The sequence below is a fragment of the Felis catus genome, chromosome B3 (assembly GCF_018350175.1).
Source record: "Felis catus isolate Fca126 chromosome B3, F.catus_Fca126_mat1.0, whole genome shotgun sequence".
Classification (NCBI taxonomy): Eukaryota; Metazoa; Chordata; class Mammalia; order Carnivora; family Felidae; genus Felis; species Felis catus.
The window spans coordinates 30,785,701-30,810,020 of NC_058373.1; the positions used below are offsets into that span (position 1 = coordinate 30,785,701).

The 24,320-nt window shown below is 44.5% G+C and overlaps 2 protein-coding genes across 12 annotated transcripts in view; both read left to right on the forward strand.

Moving 5' to 3' along the window:
- Positions 1-3,142, forward strand: part of SNUPN (snurportin 1) — a 36,750-nt gene extending 33,608 nt beyond the window's left edge. For all 9 annotated transcript variants that reach the window (XM_006932348.5, XM_006932351.5, XM_006932350.5 and 6 more), the window contains 2 exons: positions 1,023-1,103; positions 2,552-3,142. In XM_006932348.5, coding sequence (XP_006932410.1) covers positions 1,023-1,103; positions 2,552-2,872 — 402 coding nt within the window. In that variant the 3' untranslated portion in view covers positions 2,873-3,142. The remainder of the gene's footprint in view (positions 1-1,022; positions 1,104-2,551) is intronic.
- Positions 3,143-14,127: 10,985 nt separating this feature from the next.
- Positions 14,128-24,320, forward strand: part of PTPN9 (protein tyrosine phosphatase non-receptor type 9) — an 82,808-nt gene continuing 72,615 nt past the window's right edge. For 2 of the 3 annotated variants that reach the window (XM_045059008.1, XM_045059009.1), the window contains exon 1: positions 14,128-14,882. Coding sequence is in view for 1 of the 3 variants with exons in the window: in XM_023255050.2 (XP_023110818.1) it covers positions 14,820-14,882 (63 nt within the window). In the remaining 2 variants the exon portion in view is untranslated. The remainder of the gene's footprint in view (positions 14,883-24,320) is intronic. The other variant, XM_023255050.2, reaches the window with a different exon arrangement.

Genomic DNA, 24,320 nt, shown 5'->3' on the forward strand with positions numbered 1-24,320 from the left:
GTATTTCTAACAAGTGATGCTGGTACTGCTGGTCCACAGACCACACTTTGAGAACTTCTGCTCTTGTATGTGAGCTGAGAATGACCTCATCTAGTCAGCTGACTCCTTTCACAGATGAGAGTGTAAGCTCAGAGAGGGACTACCTTCCCCAACATCCCAAGTCCAGGATGAAAGCCCAAGTGCTTTTGCTATCCACTCTGATTAAATATGCGACAGCTATTTTCAGGGCATTTTATTAGCAAACACCTGTAGATTGGCATTTGATTGTACTTCGTGCAACACTTTTAAAAGCAATCGGATAACCAGTTACAGGACAATAAATGGGGTCAGTATCTAGTGATGTTATCGGTAAGGTCCTGGGAGAACATGCATTGAGGAAGGGGAACATAGGAGCTGCTCTCTCTGAAATGTTGTTCTAAGCACTCTACGTGTATTATGTCATTGAACCCATGCAACAACCCCCATGAGGTAGATACTTTCATTATCCTATTTTATAGATGGGAAAGCAGAGGCATATACAGATGAAATGATTGGCAGAGTTGGGAGTCAAACCCAAGCAATCTGACTTACTAGAGTTTTAGTCCTAATCACTTTATTATACTGCTCAGTCTAAAAATCCTTGCTGATGTGGAAGGGGCTTCTCTAGCCCTTCTGTAGGACTGTCATATGGCTGCGAGAATAACATACAACCCCTAAACCTAGCACAAGACACTGGTTCTCAGTCCTGGGTGTGTGTTAAACTCAACTGGACAACTTAAAAAAAAAAAAAATGCCTGGGACCCATCCCAGGCCAATTCAGCCAGAATCTCTGAGTGAGGCATGGGCTTCAGTGATTTTTAAGAGCTTCCCTGATGATTCTTGTAGATAAAGCAAGGTTGAGAACCTCCAACCCAGTAATACGGTGGGGGAGAGGAGGTAGGGAAGGATGAGACTGAACTTTCTTTCTTTGATACAGTTTTTACTTGCTAGAACCAATATTATTTGTAACATGTGCTAATTCTTTGTTGTAATTTATATTTTAGTTTAAATTTGTAGGACTAAAGAATTTCCCTTGTACTCCTGAGAGCCTGTGTCAGGTGCTGTCAATGGATTTCCCTTTTGAGGTAACACAAGCATTGTCTTTATTGCTCTGATGGGATTGCAGGACACAGGGAGCTTGGTTACCCAATGTCTTAGGATATCCTCTGACTTTGCTGTGTCAAAGCATCAGAAAAGGGCTGAAAGCTGATTCCTGGAAAAAGATGTGCCGCTGTCCTTCAGAGCCTCAACTCTGCTCTGTTAGAGACATCAGAATGCCAAAGCTGCTTGTCTGTGTCCCTCATTTTACAGGTGGAGAGGTGGGGGCCCAGGGAGGGACAAGGCTTCCATTCCTAGGTCCTTCTGGGGTGCCTGTTTTCGGCCACAAACCTGGCTGCCATAGCTGACTGTAAAGTTGGGAGCTCCTGTGACAGACAGACCACAGGGGTTCAAACTCCTTATCCTTCCTTCCTCCCAAGAGCAAATGATGGCTGGGGATGGCAGTGCTTTCTGAACAGTGGTGTGGAGGCAGGGTGACCAACTTATCCTGGTTTGTCCAGAACTTTCTCGATTTAGCACCAAAAGTTTCATGTCTCTAGAAGCTCCTCAGTTCTCAGCAACCTTTTACCATCCTCAGAATCTACAGTTATCCTCTCCAGCCTCAACACGCAGACTTTCCTTTGCCCATCGTACCCTTTAAAATTCTGCCTAGTCACGCAGAAGTATTTGCTTGAGCTTGATATAATTTTGTTAAAAGGATCACAGCTTCCCAAATGAGGAAATGGCAAAGGCTGAGTTGCCTTCATTTCTGAGAGTCAATTAAGAAGGTGGTAAGAACACCATCTTTATTTATAACCCTATGCCCCAGTGACAATAAATGCTTTTTGGAGATGAGTCACTGAATCACGGAAAAGAAAATGTGGGACTGTAGGAGGTCTTCCCGTTGAGAAAAACTGAGTTTCCCAGAACATAGCTTGCAGATAATTTAGGGGGAGGTCAGGCAGCCAACAATGGTGTGGGGAACAGGGCTTCTTGACAGCCTGTTTTCCCTGTGTTCAGCAGTCCAGCATCTTGGAGGGGCCTGTCCAGTTCTCCTGGTTTGTGCCCTGTGTGGAGAACATTCCCCATTACAGAGACATCTGAGTACTGAAAAGTACATGGGATCTGGGGACAGAAGACCTGGGTTCACGTTGAATTTGTGCTTCATACTGCCTGGGTTTTGGGGGAGGCCCCCAGAGCTAGCCCTAGTGTCATCTTAAACACCCTCAGTGGTGGGTAAGAGGGTGAAGTAGTGGGTAGGCAAGCATCCTGTAAACAGGAAAGTGCTGTTTATGTTTTTATTTTCTAAAATTTAGATTTCTAGGTCATTTCTTCATTTAGAGAAATTGCATGTGTGAGAAACAAGGATTATTTTTCCACTGGCAGTGATCCAGGAAAGGCAGTTGGCCCATTAGAGCGGCCCCCATATGCATAGGCTCTCCTCGAAATACATGGCCCCAGAAGTCACTTTGGTCTCTGATTTCCCCTTTTCTAGGTAGATGGACTTCTCTTCTACCACAAGCAGACCCACTACAGCCCTGGAAGCACTCCTCTTGTGGGCTGGCTGCGCCCCTACATGGTGTCAGATGTTCTTGGAGTAGCCGTGCCAGCTGGCCCACTGACCACCAAGCCAGAATATGCTGGGCAGCAGCTCCAGCAGATTATTGAGCACAAGAGGAGCCAGGAAGGCATGAAGGAGAAAGTCACACACAAGGCATCTGAGAGTGGACACTATGAGTTGGAACACCTGTCTACCCCCAAGCTGAAGAGCTCTCCCCATGGCCTTGACCCCCCAGGGAGCCTCATGGAAAACTAAACAGGGTGGCTCCTTGGGGAGTCACAGGATGGGGCTTGGTCCCAGAAGGAAGGCTGGGGAGGAGGACAATGACAACAAACAGGTGACTTCATTTTAGAGTGGACTTTCCAAAGCCACTCCAGCTGGAAACAACTTATCTCCTATCTGAAATGCTGGCTCAGACAGTTGAGGGCGGTTTCCAGATTGGATGGATTTGGGATTTGAGAAGTAACTCCTGTGAAAAGTGTATCCCAGATATCTACAATGTAAATATATGTAATTCTTAAGAAAGAAGGTGTTTGTGATTCTTAAAACTTTAGATGGCCATGACCCTCCCCTATCTCCCCCTCCCCCCGCCCCAACCCGGGCTACCTAAACCATGACTGTTCAAGTCTTGGCCCATTGCACTGTTTTTAGCACTTAAGCATTCTGCTGAGTTTCCAGTTGCTGCTGTTAGTAACGTCATTTTCTAAAAGGTCTTACCAGGAACTGCAGTTCTTGGTATTTGAATATGTTCCCTCTTCTGAGAAGTGTGAGTTTCTTTGGTTTAGACACTGCCAGAGATAAAATGCAAATAGAGTTCATTCACAACTTCAACAAACATTTGCGCCTTCCAGAAGATAAGCCTTGTGCTAGGCCCCCGTGATGTAGAGAATTATAGGGACAGGACTTGGTGTCTGCCCTTGAGGAGTTTGCAGTCCAGTGAGGAAAGACACCCACCAGCAGGACGCTGAGACCATTGCTTTAGGGCTGAAAGATGCATAGAGCTTGGGGCGGGAAAGCAGAGGAGGTTCCATAGAGGAAGTTGGAGCAGAACTGAGGTTCTGAGCAGGACAGAAGGGGCTCTGCAGACAGGAGAGTGGGACTTTCTCACACAGGCAGCAGGGCATGCAGTTGCACCCTCCAGAGCAGGGCAGGACTCCCTCTGGGACCTGAAGCAGGTTCAGCACGGCTCAAGTTTAAACGAGGGTTGGGGAGCTGCCCAGGAGGAGGCTGAAGAGAGAGATGGGCCTGTGTGTTCTGCAGAGGTTTTAGATTTGATGTCATGGAAGAGCTCTGAGCCGGCCAGATCCATTCAGATTTGTCAAGTAGGCTCTTTGGCAGCTGTGGCAGTGGAAGATAGTATCTGAAACTAACCAATTCGTTTCTGCTGTGTGTTCAGGAAATGTGTCCTGTTTCCTGTGGCCTCGATCTGCTTCTCACAGTGTTTCCACCTTTCTAGGACTTCTTTTATTGGACAAAAAGACTTCACTATTCTAGTCCAGCAGTACTAGTGTCCTGTGGACAAAATTTCGGAGGGATGCAGGTCAGATCTTGTCTGACTAGCAGTTGTTCCTTTGTGTTGATTAATTCTGGGAACAGATCTGGGCAGACGTGGTTAAGTAGAGCCCGATTACACAAATTCAGCACACCAGTGGAACTTGCCTCAGTGTTGGGCTCTTACAGAGTTGCCCAAGCTGACTCTGTAAAATCGGAGAAAGAAGACAACTATCCCCCCCACCCCCACCCCCGCCACCATGATCCTGCTGGCTGCAGATTTAAGCATGCCTACATCAATAAACTCTTTTCTGAATTTGGGTCAATTCTGCAATAGGAACATTGTGCTCCTCTTGCCAAGAAGCATGTTGTCGGCTGTCTAGATGCTACATGATCTTCCAAAGGAAGTCTCTAGTTTGTACTCTTAGCAGGCCAACTATATCATTTCAGGAGCTGTGCATACTAGCTAGCGTCACAGAGACTTCGCCGGGCTCTGCTCAGAAATAAGCAGTCTGGAGAGACTGCTTCCTCAAAGGACATTCTTGGGAGACAGAACATACCAGCCAAACTTATCACCATGCACAATTTGATATTGTTGAACGATAGATCAAAGGATGTATCTTAGAGGAGTGCCCCTTCTATTTTTAACCGAGGAGCCAATATTATCAATCACTGAATAGAAAGTGTCTTCAGGTCATATTTCTTATGAATTATAAAACTACCTCCTGTCACCTCTTTCAAAGATGGTTCTGTAAATAAGTTGTCGTGATTGGACATTAGTTTTCTGGCCACGCTTCTGAACAGCAACCAGTTTCTTTTTTGTGGAATTATCTCTTCCCCATGCAGTGTGGTCTGGTGGGACTATGATCTCGGGGAATTGCCTTCCTTTAGCCAAACATCAGGCTCATGACTCAAGATGGGCCAATCACATGCTCGTCACCAAGAATCTGTATCTGAAGCAGAGGAACAAAGAGAGTGAATCCATTGGAATTCATTTATTTTGTCCTCAGAAAGGCAGAGGGTGTTGCTGAGAACTCACTGAACTGAACTGAGAACTCACTGAAAGCTGTTATACTCACAGGTAGAGTTTGTCACAGTGAAAGGAAACAGATTAGTTAGCCAAGGGAAGAAATGTATGGGGCAGAGTCCCAAAAATTCTAAGTACGAGTCTTCCAGTTGTCCTCTCCCAGTGGAATCATGGACAGCATTAACTTTCCTGGGTACTGTGTGTGACGGTACTCATGGAGTATTGGCAACCAGAGAATCTCACCTGAGCCTTGGTGTCCAAAGTTTTTACTGGGACTTGGTCATATAGACCTGATTGGCTGACCCCAGTCTCTAGCCTCTCCAGAGGTCTAGCTGATAACACATGATCCAAAGTCCTCATTTCCCCCCAATCACATTGCTAGACTGTCTAGTGTGGCCAAAGACCCCCAGGTAAACACTTTTTTAGGACATTCCAAAGGCTTAGAGCTTGTTTCTAGGAGCCAAGGGCAAAGGCTACCAAGGGCAAAGGCTACCCTCCCTTTAAGCAAGGTTAAATTCCTTACTATGTACTCCCTCTATTAGATTGCAGGTTCTTTGAGGTCACAGACCTGGTCTTATTCATCTGGCATTGTGCCTGGCACTTGTATTAATTAGTGTTGGTTGGGTGAATGAAATGATGAACTGGAATGAGAAGGCAGTCTGAGGGACAGCCCCTCTCTTCTCTACTGCACAGAGTAGTGACCCTGGAGAGGAGGCTGAGTGGAGGTATGTGGTGGACTGCTAATGGGTGGTTGAATATACTGTAGAGTTCTAAGAATATGAACTGTGGTTCTGTGAATGTGCCTAAAAGGACAACCTGAAAACTTATCAGGATTGAAGCTATAGATTTCTAGCAAGGAAATGAGTAAAAACCTCACAATACATATTTTTAAGCAGATGCGGTCATTTGTTTCATGTCTTCTGATATGTAGGGCAGGAAAAGTAGAGAAAAGCCTTGAGATTTTGGCAACAGTATGACTGCTTGCTTTGGTAAGACACACTGATTTCTGAGTTCCGCCCTCTTAGGATTCTGTGATTACACCCAGTCTTTACATCAAAACAGAACCAATTTTAAGGGGCGCCTGGGTGGGGCTCAGTTGGTTAAGCGTCTAACTCTTGATTTTGGCTCAGGTCATGATCTCGTGGTTGTGAGATCGAGCCCTGCCTCAGGCATTACCCTGAGTGTAGAGCCTGCTTAAGATTCTCTTTCTCTCTCTCTGCCCCTCTCCCCCATTTGCTCTCTCTCTCTTTAAAAAAAAATACAGAGGGGTGCCTGGTAGCTCAGTCAATTAAGCAACTGACTTCAGCTCAAGTCATGATCTCACAGTTCATGAGTTCAAGCCCCACATAGGGCTCTGTGCTGACAGCTTGGAGCCTGGAGCCCGCTTGGAATTCTGTCTCCCTCTCTTTGCCCCTCCCCTACTCACATTTTGTCTCTCTCTCAAAAATAAATATTAAAAAAAATTTTTAATTAAAAGAAAAAGAACCAAATTCATTTAAAAATTTTGTTTCCCACCAAGTCCTGAGAAGTTTGGTCTTGGGTCTTGATTTGATTGTGATTTACCCCGGGCTCCCTCCCCAGTGGGTCCACTGCAAGGCAGAGGCAAGAAGGGGCCTGGGAGAGCTGAGAGGTTGGCAGTAGTGAAGACGAATTAAGAATAGCCTCCCCCAGGGGTCCTGGGTATCTCAGTAGGTTAAGCATCCAACTCGATTTGAGCTCAGGTCATGATCTCACGGTTCATGGGTTTGAGCCCCACGTTGGGCTCTGCACTGATAGTGTGGAACTTTCTTGGGATTCTCTCTCTCCATTTCTCTGCTTCTCCCCTGCTGGCTCTGTCTCTTTCAAAATAAATAAATAAATAAACTAAAAAAAGGAAAAAGCATGGCCTCAGGCAGAGCTTCTGGGTGGCTCAGTCGGTTAAGTATCTGGACTCTTGATTTCAGCTCAGGTCATGATCTTGCTGATTAGGGGTCTCACTGAGCAGGAGATGAGAACAGACAAAATTTGAAACCTGGATAGTACTTCTGGCTAAGACTTGGCACAGACTATCAACATTTGTAGCGAACTTCCTCCCTTCTTCCTTCCCTCCGGCTGGCGGTCCTTCAAGTCTGCCCTCTGTCTCCCTCTGCTTTGGCCCTGCAGGTTTTCTCCCCAGTCAGACCCGGGAAATAAAAGATGAAACTCCAGTCTGTCAGTTCTGCTTCTCTTTGGCAACTTTAACAAAAGCTTTTATAAGGGAGGAAGTTGAAACTGGTTCAAACAAGGTTCTGTCTATTTGTGGACTTAATTTGTCCATTCTGCTCTGGACTCCCATAAGTCAAAGTGAGTGAAAGCAGTGGAACTCAGATGGTACCTCCCTCTTATATCCGATGTTTTCTCATAAGCAACAAAGTATCCAAGGTAACTAAACCAGTTTGGTATTCTTTGGTAAAAACTAGACCTTGTTGGCTAGAAAGGACAGATCCATTCTTTTAGCAAACATTCAGTACCACCTACTGGGTACTGTATATTGTGCTAGGTTCTAAAGAAAGAGTAATGACTAAGACATGATCCCTGCCCCCAAGGAACTCATGATCTAGTGGGAGAAATGGACAAGGAAGCAAATAATTAGAGTGTTAAGTAAACTCTAGACACAGGTGTAAGGTGTGGAAGTAACATAGAATAGTGACTGATTAACCTGTGATTTGGGAGTGGCACATAAGGTGTCAGATGAGAAAATTGTATGAGGAAAGAGCCAGCTCATGTTCTCATTAAAAACAAAAACAAAAACAAAAAACAAAAAATGGCCAAGAACAGCAATAGGTAAGGACTGATCCCTAGAGTATTTGGGGTAATGGGGGAATGTAATCTACGTGGGATAAGATTTTTCACCTTTCTTGCAGGGCTCACCTTCAGCCATTCTAGTGGTGGTAGATTTAGCCTATGAGTAAACAAGAAAAAAATGTATAGACCCTGGTTAGCAGTATTATTTACTTATTTACTGTATGTCTGTTTGCCTTTTAGAAAAATAGCAGTAAGAATTTGGGGGGATCTTTTATAGCCAAAACATGTGTGTATAGCACAATACATCTTTTCCACAGGCAGTAGATATTTTGGAGCAATGTTTGAGAGGAGCTTTGGATTTTAGTTTATTATTTAAAAAAAAATTTTTTTTAACGTTTATTTATTTTTGAGAGACAGAGACAGAATGCGAGTGGGCTGGGGCAGAGAGAGAGGGACACACAGAATCGAAGCAGCCTCCAGGCTCTGTGCTGTCAGCACAGAGCCCGACGCGGGGCTCGAACTCACGAGCTGTGAGATCATGACCTGAACTGAAGTCAGAGACTTAACTGACTGAGCCACCCAGGCACCCCTGTTTCAAAAAATGTTTAAAAAAGTTTTTATAAGGGGGTGTGTGGAGCAGGTTTTCTAGACCCTGTGCCCCTTTCTTCAAAAAAAAAAAAGTTTTTAGGGGCGCCTGGGTGGCGCAGTCGGTTAAGCGTCCGACTTCAGCCAGGTCACGATCTCGCGGTCCGTGAGTTCGAGCCCCACATCAGGCTCTGGGCTGATGGCTCAGAGCCTGGAGCCTGTTTCTGATTCTGTGTCTCCTCTCTCTCTGCCCCTCCCCCATTCATGCTCTGTCTCTCTCTGTCCCAAAAATAAATAAACGTTGAAAAAAAAAAATTAAAAAGTTTAAAAAAAAAAAAAAGAGAGAGAGAAAAAAAAAAGTTTTTATTTGTTTTTGAGAGAGTGGGGGAGGGGCAGGGAGAGAGAGGGAAGCAGGCTCCACGCTGACAGCAGAGAGCCCAATGTGGGGCTTGAACTCCCAAACCGTGAACTTATGACCTGAGCTGAAGTCAGACACTTCACCGACTGAGCCACACTGGTGCCCCTTTATTATTTATTTTTGAAGGTGGTTGTCTTCACTGATTGATTCATTCAATAGATTTAGAAAGGCCTGCCTACTAGGTACTAGGCTCTAGATACTGAAGGGCCAGGGGCCAACAAGATACAAGTGGTTCCTGACTTTCTGGAGCTTACTGTCTCATAGAGCAGCAGAGACTAGGCTGATGGACGTAGAAACAAGGGCACAATTAGGAACAGTGATCAGCTCTCTGATAAAAGAATAAGAGGGCACTGTGAGAGAGAGCAACAGGGAGTCTCAGTGTAGGGAGTAGCCTATGACGATCTTGCTGAGGAGGTGACTTTTGAGTTGAGACCTTAAGGATGAGTCAGATTTGTCTGGTGAAGAAGGTGGGAGGAAGGGGAGGATAAGGTTTCTAGACAGAGACCTGAACCCTTTGCTTTAAAAGCAAAAAACAGGGGGCGCCTGGGTGGCTCAGTCAGTTAAGCATCCAACTCTCGACTTCAGCTCAGGTCATGATCTTTTGGTCATGATCTCACACGGTCCTGAGATTGAGCCCATGTCAGGTTCTGCTCTGGGCCTAGGTGTGGAGCCTTCTTAAGAGTCTCTCCCCCTCTGCCCCTCCTCTACTCACACACATGTGCTCTCCTTGTCTCTCTTTCTCTCTCAAAAAAAATAAATAAATAAATAAATAATAATAATAATAATAAAATTAAAGCAAAAACCAAAAGTACAATTCATAAACACCCCTCCTGCCAACATTCCTCTTTGTAATTTATTTTTTACTTTCAGATTTCAGTTCATGTTAATTTAATAAAAATGTGATTTTTGTCTGTCACCTATATTTGCCCAACCCTATCCTCACCTTCCTCCCGAGGCCCTGCAGCCAAGCATTAAAAAATCTGAGGAGGCTATGTCAATACATGTGGATCTACCTTTATATTTTTTGCAGAATGATAATTTCAGCTATCTCATGCTGTGATGGTGAGATTAGATGAAGTCATTAGAACAGTGCCTGGCACATGGTAGGGACACAAATGTGAACTTAGTATTTCAGTGTATGTGTGTACTGTAATTTCATTACTGAGTTTTCTATTGATGGACCATTATGTTGTTTCCAATCATTTGCTATTAGAAACCATTTGGCATCCCTAAGATTTGATTGACTATGATAACAGATAGTACCATACTTGATTTTGTTGGTTCAAGTGTGCAGTTAAAGGCAAGCCTTTGTACTCCGACTCTCCTAGGATTACTGATGAAGGCAAATCCAGCCAGCTCCCTTGTTCTTAGTTTTGTTACCCCTGTGTCTGCTCAGAAACTTCCAAACGTTGTCCTGTTAGGACTGTGATAGGCAGCAGTTCTGGAGAGCTGTTCTCTTACACACCCACACGCCCACACACACAGCTGTGCCTCTGAAAACACTGCTGAGTTTTCTCTCCTAGCTCACTCTGTTAGATTTCTCCCTTTATTTACTTATTTTTCTTAATTTTTCAAAAAATGTAATGTTTATTTATTTTGAAAGAGAGGCAGAGTGAGAGCAGGTGAGGGGCAGAGAGAGGAGACACAGAATCCAAAGGAGGCTCCAGGCTCTGAGCAGTCAGCACAGGGCCCAATGCGGGGCTCAAACCCACGGATCGTGAGATCATGACCTGAGCTAAAGTCAGAAGCTTAACGCACCGAGATACCCAGGTGCCCCAAACCTCTCCCTTTATTAATTCTCTTCACCTGATCCCTGTACTAGGACTTTAAATGCCTGGATCCAAGTTCTAGCCCAACAGTAATTAATTAGCTAGCTGTGTGACTTTGAAGAAGTCACTGACCCCCGGTGTCCTGAGAATCACTAGGCAAAACTTCTCCTGTGTACACTCAACGGTGTGTGCTTGCTCAGGTCCCGCTATTTCCTACTCCAGCTTAGTTCTAGAGCCATTCGTCTGCTCTGGGAGAAAAACTATGTTTAAGTTACTATTTAAATTTGGTGGTGGTGGGGGGGGAGATTATATATCCACAGCAAGATTTAAACACGCTATGCTGTTGGAAGCCAAAATAGTAATTACTCTTGAGGAGTAGTGACTGGGAGGGGACATAAGGGGGATTTTGGCAAGTTGGGAATGTTCTATTTCTTTTTTTTTTAACGTTTATTTATTTTTGAGACAGAGACAGAGCATGAACAGGGGAGGGGCAGAGAGAGAGGGAGACACAGAATCTGAATTAGGCTCCAGGCTCCGAGCCATCAGCCCAGACCCCGACGCGGGGCTCGAACTCACAGACTGTGAAATCGTGACCTGAGTCGAAGTCGGACACTTAACCGACTGAGCCACCCAGGCGCCCCAAGGGAATGTTCTATTTCTTGATCTGTGTGTTGGTTATATGGGTGTGCTCAGTTTATGAAAATTCACCATGCTGTATGCTTCACCTTTCTGTATGTATGTTATACTTCAATAAAAAGTTAGCAAAAAAAAGAAAACCAAAAACTTAAAATGTGCAAAAGACCATATAGGGAAAAGTCCCTCTTTCCCTTCTGTTCTCCTGACTCTGGCTTCTCCTCTTGAAAGACAATCAAATCAGTGATCTTTTCCTTCCTTCCTTCCTTCCTTCCTTCCTTCCTTCCTTCCTTCCTTCCTTCCTTCCTTTTTCTTTCTTTTTTTCTTTTTATGTTTATTTATTTTGAGACACACACACACACACACACACACACACACACACACACACACAGTGCAAGCCAGGGAGGGGCAGAAAGGGAAACAGAATCCAAAGCAGGCTCCAGGCTCTGAGCTGTCAGCACAGAGCCTGACATAGGACTCAAACTCACAGACCATGAGATCATGACCAAAGTCGGACACTCAACCAACTGAACCACCCAGGCACCCTAACCAGTGATCTTTCTTCTGTATCCTCCCAAACCCTTTCTACCTATAAATAAGTTTATATGTTCTTTTTTTTTTTTTGTACAAATGATATCATTATGTACACTATTTGAGTCTTGTTTTTTTTTTAATTTTTTTTAATATTTATTTTTGAGAAAGAGAGAAATAGAGCATGAGCGGGGGAGGGGCAGAGGGCAAGAAGGAGACACAGAATCTGAAGCAGGCTGCAGGCTCTGAGCAAGCTGTCAGCGCAGAGCCTGATGCGGGGCTCAAACCCACAAACTGTGAGATCATGACCTGAGCCAAAGTCGGATGCTCATCCAACAGAGCCACCCAGGCACCCCGAGTCTTGTTGTTTCTACTTCACAATATAACTCAGGGATCATTCCATATCCTTACATGTGGAAGAGACCATTGTGTTGTTCATTGTTGTAACCCCAGTATGTACTGGGGTTGGCAAGTCCAGTGCTTGGCATGAAAATATACTTGTTCAATAAATAGATTGCCTTCCAGAGAGGTATCTGGTTGCAATACTGAAACTGTAACTCTTGTATGGGGTGATGAACTCAACCAAGAGTCAGCTTTATTGGTGCAAATAACCTGAGATAGAAGAAACAGATCCAAGTTCCAGGGGTTTCTTGTTTTATTCATGGCAAATTATGCTCAGAAACTGACATTATCTTTGCCAATAATTTAACACAGGTTCACTGCAGGAATTATAATTTATAATAATATTTCAAAAGCCAGTAGCACACAGGATAATATCTCTTAAGTCAATAAAGAAATAGCATAATCTAAACCAATGATAGATTAATTACACTATCGTTGCAGACAAAGGGACGATGAAAGAGATGAATGAAAGTCCAAATTTAGATGATGTGTACATTTCTACCAGTTGGTTCTTGGTAGAGTCCAACTAAAAGCGAGGTGTCAGCTGCCAGCTTAGGTCCCTCCCTCTTGGGGCATGTGGCTATCAGGCTATGGTTGGCAGCCATAAGTGGGCTGCTCTGAAGGTTATGTCTTCAGAACATTTACATATCTTGTGCCACTGCCTACAAGGAGTAGCCTGGCCGAGGCAGGAACAGATGTCGCTTCTCTTCCTCAGACTGCTGCACAGCTTACCACCACTGCTGACTAAGAGTAGGCCACAGTGGGAGCAAATGTCTCAAGATCTTTGGAAACCTATTTAGATCAGCAAAGAGTAGCCGTGTCCAAACTGAACACTCTAGAGTTACTGTTCAAACCTCCTGGTTTTTAAAGTTTAAAAGTCCATCACATGATGGACACCACTGGTGTTTCTATGGTGTCAGTGACGTAATGGTCCTCTTTACTCCGGGTGCAAGAGTTCGATAAGAACGTCCTAATACCAAACTTCAAAACAATTTCATCAAAACAAATTAAAACCACAAATACCTTTGTTCCAAAACATGGATCTGAAATCGTGACGAGTCAGTGCACAACATTTTTCTAACCAAGGGCAACTTGAAGTTCTTATTTTAATGATGCAGAAATGAGATGAAGTCAGTGGTTGCTTCTGAAATCCTCGAAGGAGCATCAGAAGCCAGAGCACCCTCCTCTGTTGTCTGAAGACCTCTCCCTTGGATGTCTCTCCTAGCTCTCCAGGGCTTCAGCCATTAGGACTAGCTGTAGCTTGTTAGCTGGATCCCTTTTGGAATATTTCTTTTTGGACTGAAATGATGCAACAACATACTAGACCAGCCCTGCCTTCCCTGTGCCTCTCGTACGGATCCCAAGACTGTCCTGTAACACCCTTCACGCTCTTTGCTGTGATTGCCCAAGTGAAAACCCAAGGTTTGCAAAGGCTGTGTAATTCCGGCATCAGGTTTGAAATCGGATGCTGCTTTTGTGAGGGACTAAAATTAGCCATCCTGGTTATGGATTACAGGATACGCGCAACAAAGAGAAAGTGAGAGCAGGGTCTGTTCCTTCACCAGACCTCCTGGACGTCGCAGGCAACCTTTACAGAGTCTTCCAGTCAGCAAGTGACATGGAGACAGATGAGGATTGGTGGGTCCCTCACACGACGGGGCAGCAGCAAGTAACCCCGGGGAGGTGCCCGACAGCAGCTCGTTTTCAGACGAATGTATTCTCTTCCTCCTCCACGGAACTGAACCGTAAAACTCACGCCCCTTTCCTCCTCGTACCCCATCCTCGCAGCCGGGAGTCGCCGAAGCCCCTCCCAGCGCCGGTCCCTCCGCTCTCCCCTCCCCCGCCCCCTGTTTCCCCCGCCTGGGCTCCTCTCTGTCTCCCCCTCCCGGACAGCGTCCGCGCTCGGCCGGCCCTCCCGCCGCCTGTTTGTGAATGAGACGCTCAGTTTCTCAATGGAGCCGCGGGGGGCTCGGGCGGACGCGGCGCGGCCGCAGCGCTGGCCCTGAGCCCGGAGGGGGGCGCCTTTTCCTCGCTCCCTCCCCTCTTCCCTCCCTCCCGCCGCCGCGGCTTTTGAGGAACGGGGCTGAGAGGCCGCCGCGTAGGTCGCCGGGGCCCGCATCCCCGAGGACTCCGCCTCACGCTCCGGAGGAGCCGGAGCGCGGCCGGGGGAGCCAGACGCCGAGGAGGCCGGCGGCCTTCGGGAAATTTCCGCCGAGACCCTCCGCTCTGGGCTTAGAAAGTTCTTGAGTTCGTATTTCCTTTTTAAATCCCGGTTGGCTACTAGCTCTTCGCCGGCACCTTTTTTTTTTTTTTTCCGGGAGAGGAGGGGGAGTGCGGGGAAAGGAGAGAAGAAAATAAAAAAGGATTTCCGCCCGGAGAGAGCGACAGTTGTGAGAGCTTTTCCTTCAGGAGACAGGAGCGGCGTTCGCGGCCGCCGCGGGCGCCCGGCCCCGCCGGCCCCACCATGCGCGAGCCGGCCTCCGGCTGTTGAGGCACGGAGACGCGGAAGCGTCGGCCGGCAGCACCGGGCTCTCGGCGCTCCCGGGCGCCTTCGGTCGGCCGGGCGGCGGCGGCGGCGGCGGGATGGAGCCCGCGACCGCGCCCCAGCCCGACATGGCGCCGGAGCTGACCCCGGAGGAGGAGCAGGTAAGCGGGGCCGCGGCCGCGGCGGTGGGTGTGTCCGGACCCCCAAGGCCTAGGCCGGCCTCTGCCCGCGGAGGCCGCGCGCTCCACGGCCCTCGGCTCGCGGGTGCCCCTTCCCCCGGCGACCGCGCCCCAGGCCGTCAGCCCCCGACCCGGGGGGCGCCGCAGGACGCAGCTCCCGGCCTCTTCGGTCCCTTAGGCTTACGGGCCTCAGATCGCCCCCTCCCCCCATTCTGGTGGTAATTCAAGTTCCTCGGACTGGGGGGCCTCCCTTTCCCTGCCACCACCCTCGACCCCCGACGTTTGCTGAACACCTACTTGCCTTCGGGCCCTCCACCCCTATAAATGTTCAGCTTCTTTCCTTAAGGGTTTGTGGTTTTTTAAGGACAGGCAAAGTCCCGTTGGGGGGAGGATTCCTGTGGGGGAACATCTCCCCACCCGAGGAGAGTGGTGATAGGCAGTGGGTACGTAGATGCCCTAGATTTTCAGATGAGCCCCTCGGGCTTCTCACAGGGCTGTGGCAGGCCTACTTGGGCAGATTCTGGAAGATCCAGGCCTCATGCACCCGAAGCCCCTGGCCTGGACCGCCCTATTCCGCGCTCTCAAACTGGGCGCATCCCCTCTCCCCCACTTCCCTACCCACCCTCCCGTCTCATCTCGCTGTCTCCATCTTTCTGGAGCCTATGTTGAGCTCCATTGTCCCTTAAAGCTTATGACCTTCAGTTCCCAGGAGGAAGTGGTTTGCGGTGTCATTCTGGGGGTTTGGGTAAGGGAAAAGCCCAGGGCCCTTGTATCTTTCCCTCCCCCACATTCCTTCTGGGGAGACACGGACCACTCCTTCAGAGGAAGATTGGAAAATCTGCTAGCTGAGATTGGGAACCCTAAAGACTTTCGCTGTCTCTTCCTTGGCACTGCCCATACCCGGCTTTAGCTACGCTCAAATATAGCCATAGTCTGATTTCATGTTTAAAAAAACAAAAACCTGAAATAAGAAAAAGATGAACCATACTGGTAACCCGTTTCAGGTCCTCCAGCCCTTATTCCCAAGGACCACATTTGGTAGCACAGTCTCTAGGGTGGAGACAGTCCGATTTTACAAACTAGTATTAGTTAATGGGCTTAAGACCTGATTTTTAAAAAGCTCTTGACTTTTCTCCTCATTTGTGGGGATGACATTTTTCACATTTGGCCTCAAACCACTATCTTGCCTTTTCACGCCTTGAGATAAAATCAGCATGGGAGAAAAAAAAAAATTCTGCTCTGTAGGAGCAGTGGTAACATCCTGGTATCTGCAGTTGAGTGTTAATAAAATGCTAGTCAAGGCCTAGTGCAAGCAGGTGGCCAAGGAGCCTGTCCTTCCAGAATTAGGGAAATACTTCAGTACTAAGGTTGTGGTGTTGATTTTAAAGTGGCAAAACCCCTTTCACTTCTTTTCCTTGGATTAGTCAGATTTAGAGTTTCTATGTTTCTATGACTTAAAGGCATTAGTATTCCACTATGAAAACGGGATTAGGTTGCAAGTTAAAAAATTAAAACCAAGGAAAGCAAGTATTGATAAAGTCAGTGCTTTACTCTGTATAGAGTATTTGCATATACTTTTATAGTGTTTAGTAAAATCTTTGTATTTAGTGGAAATCTTTTACAGTGAATAAACGTGATGGGCATTAATAAGGACTGGATGGTAACAGTAAAATATTTTTATATTAAGATCAAGAAGGTATGTGGGTTTTTAAAATCATACCTTTTCCTACAAAATGTCAGGTTTTCTACAAGCATTTCAAAATGTTGAAGCAAACATAAAAGTAACATAGTTCCAATTATTGTGATTGTAATGAAATTGTAAAATTTCATAGTTTAATATCACATAAGAGCACTCTTCACTGTTATGATTTATTTAGATTATGTTAAGCAGCCGCAAATTCATGTTGGTCTTATCTAAGTAGTGATCATGGGATATGACACATTCATTTCATAATGCTGCCCCATTGCTGAAACCAATTTTATTTATTTCTTATCAAAAAAATTTTAATGTTTTATTTATTTTTGAGAGAGAGAGAGAGAGCGCGCGCGCGCGCGCGCGCGCGCGCGCGAGCGAGCCTGAGGCGGGGGAGGGCCAGAGAGAGGGAGACACAGAATCATCCAGAGCAGGCTCCAGGCTCTGAGCTGTCAGCACAGAGCCTGACCTGGGGCTCAAACTCAGGAACGCCTTGAGATCGTGACCTGAGCTGAAGTCGGATGCTTAACCAACCCAGCCACCCCGGTGCCCCTCAAACCAATTTTAGAACTCATTTTAAAGCTTGTGGCAGAATCTTTCAGATATCTTCAGTGTTGGAAACATCTTATCCTTTTGAGGGTCAATTTGCTTTTTGGAAATACCAATCTTTTGGAATCTTATAAGTAAAGGATCACACTAGGTTAACACAGGTTCAGGCGAAAAGGAAATACATTTATGCATTTAGGTCCTTTTGGGGGGTAGGTTAACTAACTGCTTTAAAGATGTTTCTGGAGCAGATCTCTCCTGAATGGTATATTCTTGTATATAGTCATGTGAATCAGAAACCCAGAAGTTTCTTGAACATTTTGCTTTCCCTCAGGCCCTGTACACTACACATCATCAGATTTTCCTGAATATCTCTCGAATTCATCAACTTCTTCCACTATCACCATCACCCTAGTCCCCAAGCTGTTGTTAAATGTATCCTTACAGAACTTTTGTTTCCTACCTGATCATCTGCATTCCTTACTCTTATTCCAGAAGGCAAAGGCAAATTGAAAATCTCATTGTGTCTCCAGTCTGCCTCCCTGCCCCTAAAAGAAGCATTTATTTAAAACCCTTCAGTGGCTTTTCATTACTCTTGGGATATAACAACTCCTGAGTATGATCTACAATGCATGGGCCCTGCGTGTGGTCTAGAGCCCTAGCTAATTCTCACACCTCATCTTTCCTCCAGGCACACAGGCCTTTTGGTCCTGCATTCTTGCTGTTTTCTCCTGGTACAAGGTCTTTGTACAGACTGCTTTCCCCTGTCTGGGAACACCTGCCACTGTTAACTCTCTCTTCATCCTCAGCTTTTGCTTCCTCAGGAAGGCCTTCCTTGATCTCCCCAATTAAGTTAGATCTGTGTTACTGGCTCTTAGAGTACCATGTACTATCCTTTATATCACTTTTCACAAGTTTACACTGTTTGTGGGATTGCATGACTGGAAGCTCCATGAGGGTTGGAACTGTGTCTACTTTTGCCCATCGCCATATGCACATCGCCTAGCATAATGATTGGCACTTAGTGTATGGACATTCTGGAAATACTTGTGGAACAAAGAGTAGTTCGGTACATGAATAGGACACAGACAGCATCATCTCCTTTCTGAGGGGCTTGTAAAAATAAGGACATTGTTCATTTTTACATATACTTCTGAAGGTCATCATTATTGCTTTGTAGTCTCATTTCCTATCTAGGCATGTGCCGAACTGATACATCAAATTCTCATTTGTAACTCTGATGTTTCTTGCCTTTATTTTTTCAGTTCGAAGTAATTAACAGAGCTTGCAATTGAGTTACAAGAAAAAGTGAGCTTTGCCTTTAATAAATTTACATGAATAGCAACAGGGTAATAACAGTAACTGTTTCCTGAGTTTCTGCTTTGAGTCAGGCTCCGCGCTGGGCATTTCACATACGATTAATCCTCATACGATTGGAATTATTACCTCATTTTGCAAACAAGAAAACTCAGACTGAGAGAAGGAAATTGCCCAAGGTCACATAGCTAGCAAGCAATGGAGCCATGATTTCCACCCAGTTCTGGGTTATTCTGCCTCCACTGCAAATGTTCCCTGTATTATACTACATAACTTCTCATGAAGCAGCTAGTTACCTTACTAAGATGTCTGCATGCATGTATAATAGTTAATTTTGTTGGTTTGGGTATTGATATGTGTATTTGGTTTTGATGATGTGTCTTAAAATATGGTTTAAAAATTGCACAGAAGAAAAATTTTGGAAGACCTTTACTCAGACCTATTGCCGACAGAGACATACACAGTCTATGCAAGAAATTGTGATGAAAGTACTCTTGAGAAAAAATGTGTTCCCTAAGATAGGGTTGACAACTCTCCATTTTGAGGTGTGGTCACAATAAAAATTTAATTTTTTGATATCTTCTTTAGCTTTTGTATAGGAGAAATAACTATTCATGGAACCAAATATGAAGAATATTATCTCTCCAAACTTTAAAAAGCTAGGTGTTTTGTATGTTAATGTGTACATATAAAAGCCTTTCTTCATGGGCTGGCAAAATTATAAGTTTGGCAGTGTGAAGGGTAATTTCTACATATCAGCATTAGTCTTCATTTTTATTATGTTACTAATTGTCTTAATTTCACTTTGCCAGAGCATATACTAACATTTGTAACTTGACCTGAAGTTGATCATTTTTGAATTATAGTTAACTTGAAAGATAATTAAGGGTTTCTTGGGGGGTTAAAAAAGGGGGTCTCTTACTCATCTGTTCTATGTCTAAAACCTACAGAAAGTTTAAGTGGGACTCCCTGAGTTACATCTGTTTGCGCATAAGTTGTGAGAAATCTCTCTTTGTAATCAAACCATAAAATAAAGACTCACCTAGGATTCTAAGGATACTCAAATTCAGATATTACAGCTTTTAAGGGTCTTGATTTTACATGGATTTCCCAGTAGTGATTAATAGGATAGAAGAATAGAGTAGTTTTCAAGGCGCCTGGGTGGCTCAGTCGGTTAAGCGTTGGACTTCTGCTAAGGTCATGATCTCACAGTTCTTGAGCCTTGAATCAAGCCTTGCATCGAGCCTCACATCGGGCTGTGGGCTGTCAGCTCGCAGTCTGCTTTGGATCCTCTGTCTCTGTCTCTCTCTCTCTCTCTCTCTCTCTCTCTGCCCCCCTCCCATGTGCGCTTTCTCTCTCTCTCAAAAATAAATAAACTTTGAAAAGAAGAACAGAGTAGTTTTCTAAAGTACTTATGCATTTATGCATATTTTTATTTTATGTTATTAATTTATTTTTGTGATAATGATTTCAGGAATTGAATTTAGTGATTCATCACTTATATAGAACACCCAGTGCTCATCCCAACAGGTGTCCTCCTTAATACCCCTTGCCCATTTGGGGCGCCTGGGTGGCGCAGTCGGTTAAGCGTCCGACTTCAGCCAGGTCACGATCTCGCGGCCCGTGAGTTCGAGCCCCGCGTCAGGCTCTGGGCTGATGGCTCGGAGCCTGGAGCCTGTTTCCGATTCTGTGTCTCCCTCTCTCTCTGCCCCTCCCCCGTTCATGCTCTGTCTCTCTCTGTCCCAAAAATAAATAAAAACGTTGAAAAAAAAATTTAATACCCCTTGCCCATTTAGCCCATCCCCCACTCAACACCCCTCCAGCAACCCTTAGTTTGTTCTCTGTATTTAAGAGTCTCTTAAGGTATGCCTCCCTTTGTTTTGTTTTAATTTTTTTTAATGTTTATTTATTGAGAGACAGAGGCAGAGTGTGAGTCAGGGAGGGGCAGAGAGAGAGAGGGAGACACAGAATCTGAAGCAGGCTCCAGACTCTGAGCTGTCAGCACAGAGCCCGACGCAGGGCTTGAACCCATGAACTGTTAGACGATGACCTGAGCCAAAGTCAGATACTTATCTGACTGAGTCCCCCAGGCTCCCCTTTCTCTCTGTTTTTATATTATTTTTGCTTCCCTTCCCTTATGTTCATCTGTTTTGTATCTTAAATTCTTGTTTTACTTTTTTTAAGATTTGATTTTTAAGTGGGGCGCTGGGTGGCTCAGCCGGTTAAACGTCTGAATTTGGCCCAGGTCAAGATCTCAGAGTTTGTGAGTTCGAGCCCCACATCAGGCTCTGTGTTGACAGCTTGGAGCCTGGAGTCTGCTTTGGATTCTGTGTCTCCCTGTCTCTCTGCCCCTCCCTAGCTCACATTCGCGCGCGCGCGTGCTCTCTCTCTGTCAAAAATAAATAAACTTAAAAAAAAAAAAAAGATTTGATTTTTAAATAATCTCTACCCCCAACATAGGGCTCAAACTCACAACCCCAAGATCAGGAGTCATGTGTGCCACTGACTGAGCCAGCCAGGCACCACGCATATTTTCATCTTAGACCAAAGTTGGTTTTAATAACTTGTATAGTGCTTCTTGCACATTAAAAATAATTCATGAATTTCTTTAAAGTTGCTGTAACAAATAATCTAATATTTATTTTCAAAGCCTCTAAAGAAAATTTCTATTTTAGAGTTAATGTTGTTCAGAGCATTATTGTGAAGTTAGTAAGTTAGTGCTTACATTGTAAGCACTCAGTAAAGTTAGCCTTTATCATAATATTCTCTGTTTTTGAATAGTGAAAGATTTTAGAGCCAAGTTAGCTTAAACTAATCCCAAGGGAGAAAAATATTTATATTTACCCTGGGGATTATCACTTAGCATGGATTCATATGAATGCCAGAAAATAGTTATCTTGTAACTCTATCACATAGTTTTCAAAAACCTATTCTAATTCTATGCTGTGGTTTGTGTTCTTATAACAGGGATCATCTGAAGCTAAAAATTTAACTGCCTTGCAGTGGACTTCAGAGATTTTTGGCATTTTTCCCAAGGGCAAGGGTTTTTGTCCTGGTTCTTGTGGCCAAGAACTTCCCTTTTCCCACAGCCTCACATGTCCTGTGCTAAATGTCATCTGTCCCCCCAGAAGTATCCATACGTCAAGGACCAAATGATTCATAACATAAAGTAGAGGCCTTCCAGAGAGCGGAAAGATGAAGAATTCTCATTATTTTCGTTATTGCCAGTAACTAATGATGTTGTAATTAACAATCAGGTGAAATCTCATCTGGATGTGAGAATTGTACTTTGTTAAAATTTCTGAGCATATCAATGGCCTTGGACTTCACTTTTGTGGATGTTAAGGAACCTGGAGGTTTTCTCTAGGAACCTGACTTTTAGTCAGGTTCAATTCAATTAATGAATTGAAAAGTAAGACACTTCCTTTGGAAAGGAGCTGAACTGTTTCACAGAGGTAAAAGTTAAATGTTCTCTCTCTTTCTCTCAAAAATTCACATTAAAAAAAAAATTAGAGGGGCGCCTGGGTGGCGCAGTCGGTTAAGTGTCCGACTTCAGCCAGGTCACGATCTCGCGGTCCGTGAGTTCGAGCCCCGCGTCGGGCTCTGGGCTGATGGCTCAGAGCCTGGAGCCTGTTTCCGAATCTGTGTCTCCCTCTCTCTCTGCCCCTCCCCCGTTCATGCTCTGTCTCTCTCTGTCCTATAAATAAATAAACGTTGAAAAAAAATTAAAAAAAAAAATTAGATGCCATCGTCCTAACTCTGTTCATATGCTAAAACCTACAGTGCCAGTTACAGCCATTTCATGCTTGTTCTACCACCCGCCTCGATGTCTCACACAACTGGGGATATTTTCTTTTTCCAAATCAGTCATTATCATATTTGCCACCTGTGCATGCCTCTGTACAAGAGCTCCTTGGTTGCTCTTTCTGGCCACTGGAATAGTCCCTGTTTTTTATTCCTCTTCCTCCGGAGTAGGAGCAGATGTTCCTGGAACAGGTATTTTAGCCTGTATTCTTCAGTGCTGGAGGGCCTATACCTGCTGGAAGGAGCACTTTCCTGTCTGACTTTGAAAAGACCTCTTGAGTAACTAACTGAAATGGCATGAGATAGGCAGCAGGGGTGGGAGACTGAGATGCCGTAGAGCCCATGGGAAGAGTGGTTTGTTTATTAAGGATTGGTTATCTCTTAGATCTAGATTATAAAATGATGAGAACAAGACAGGTTAGAGGTGACTTTTTCTTTAGTTTCTGATTCTAAGAAAAACATTCCATTTTTCTCTAGGAAAGACCGTTTCTGTTTTATGTATTGGTTTCCTCTGAAATACCAAGCCCACCCAAAACACACATGCATAGTTCTTGTCTTTTATTCAGCACAGGTGGCACAGAAATGACTAGCTTTATGGAATTCTTATGAAACCAGAATTCTCAGAATTGATGGTCAGATTCTAAAGAGAGCTGTCTATGACTTTAGTACTGAAGTGTCTAGGGACATTAATCCGTAAATTACTTGTTCATTCCTTGAACTGGCTAAGTTTTACGTTTGTATTTGCTTTTATATATATCATTAATTAAATGATATACATCATTATTAATATTTTTAAAAATAGTCTTAGGTTCTCTACAATGATCATATATTTCTTTTATCATTAAAATCAATAACATCTTGTAAAAAGTGCTGCATGCACTATGTAAGTGTGGGATTATGTTATTAAATGCTGAGAGGCGCCTGAGTGGCTCAGTCGGTTAAGTAACTGACTTCAGCTCAGGTCATGATCTCATGGGTTCTAGCCCAGCATCGGGCTCTGCTGGCGGTTCAGGGCCGAGCCACAGGATTCTGTGTCTCCCTGTCTCTGCCCCTCCCCTGCTTGCGCATGCTCGCTCTCTCTCTCTCTCTCTCTCTCTCTGTCTCAAATAATAAACGTTAAAAATTTTTTTAAAAATGCTGAGATCCCGGGGCGCCTGGGTGGCTCAGTTGGTTAAGCGGCCGACTTCGGCTCAGGTCATGATCTCGCGGTCCGTGAGTTTGAGCCCCGCATCGGGCTCTGTGCTGACAGCTCAGAGCCTGGAGCCTGTTTTGGATTCTGTGTCTCCCTCTCTCTCACCCTCCCCCGTTCATGCTCTGTCTCTCTCTGTCTCAACAATAAATAAACGTTAAAAAAATTTTTTTTAAAAATGCTGAGATCCCAGTATTTAAAATTAATGCAAATCTAGCCTTTTTCTAAACAGAACTATTTGCAAGTGAAACCTGGGCCTTTTGGGAGATGATGGCAATAAGTCTTAGGTAAACTTCAGGAATCCCCAGCTTCCTTTTGGCTCCAGTTTTATTTTATATTTTTGAGTTTGTTTTGTTTTCTTCTTTTAAGGAACTTTTAGGAAACGTTAATTAATTTAAATAAGTAACATCCCTTACAGTTACAAAATGCTCAGTAAATAGTTGTGCTAATAGTATTCTTATTCTTTCTGCAACACCAAACAATTTTTTTTCAGGTAAGTAAAGGAAGAATAATTAAGAATTTAACTTTGTAGCAATGAGATAGAGGATTTCAAGATTGCCTGACTTCTGACAGTTACCATGCATGAGTAATGTATCAAGAAGATGGTAGTGGGGATACCTGCAGCTGATTTTATGCTGTTATCACTTTCTGCACCATTCATTAGTTCACTGATTTATTTCATCTTTCTTGGTTTTAGATTACCTTTAGGTGCATTGGTCAGCATTGTCTTTTTTATTTTTTTTTCCCAGATAAAACTTTAAAGGTCATCTGACCTAAAAATGACTCATTTGTGGAGTGCGAAGAGTAACAGTTTATATTATCTTCTATATCTTTCTTTTTAAAAAAAAATATTTTATTTATTTTTTGAGAG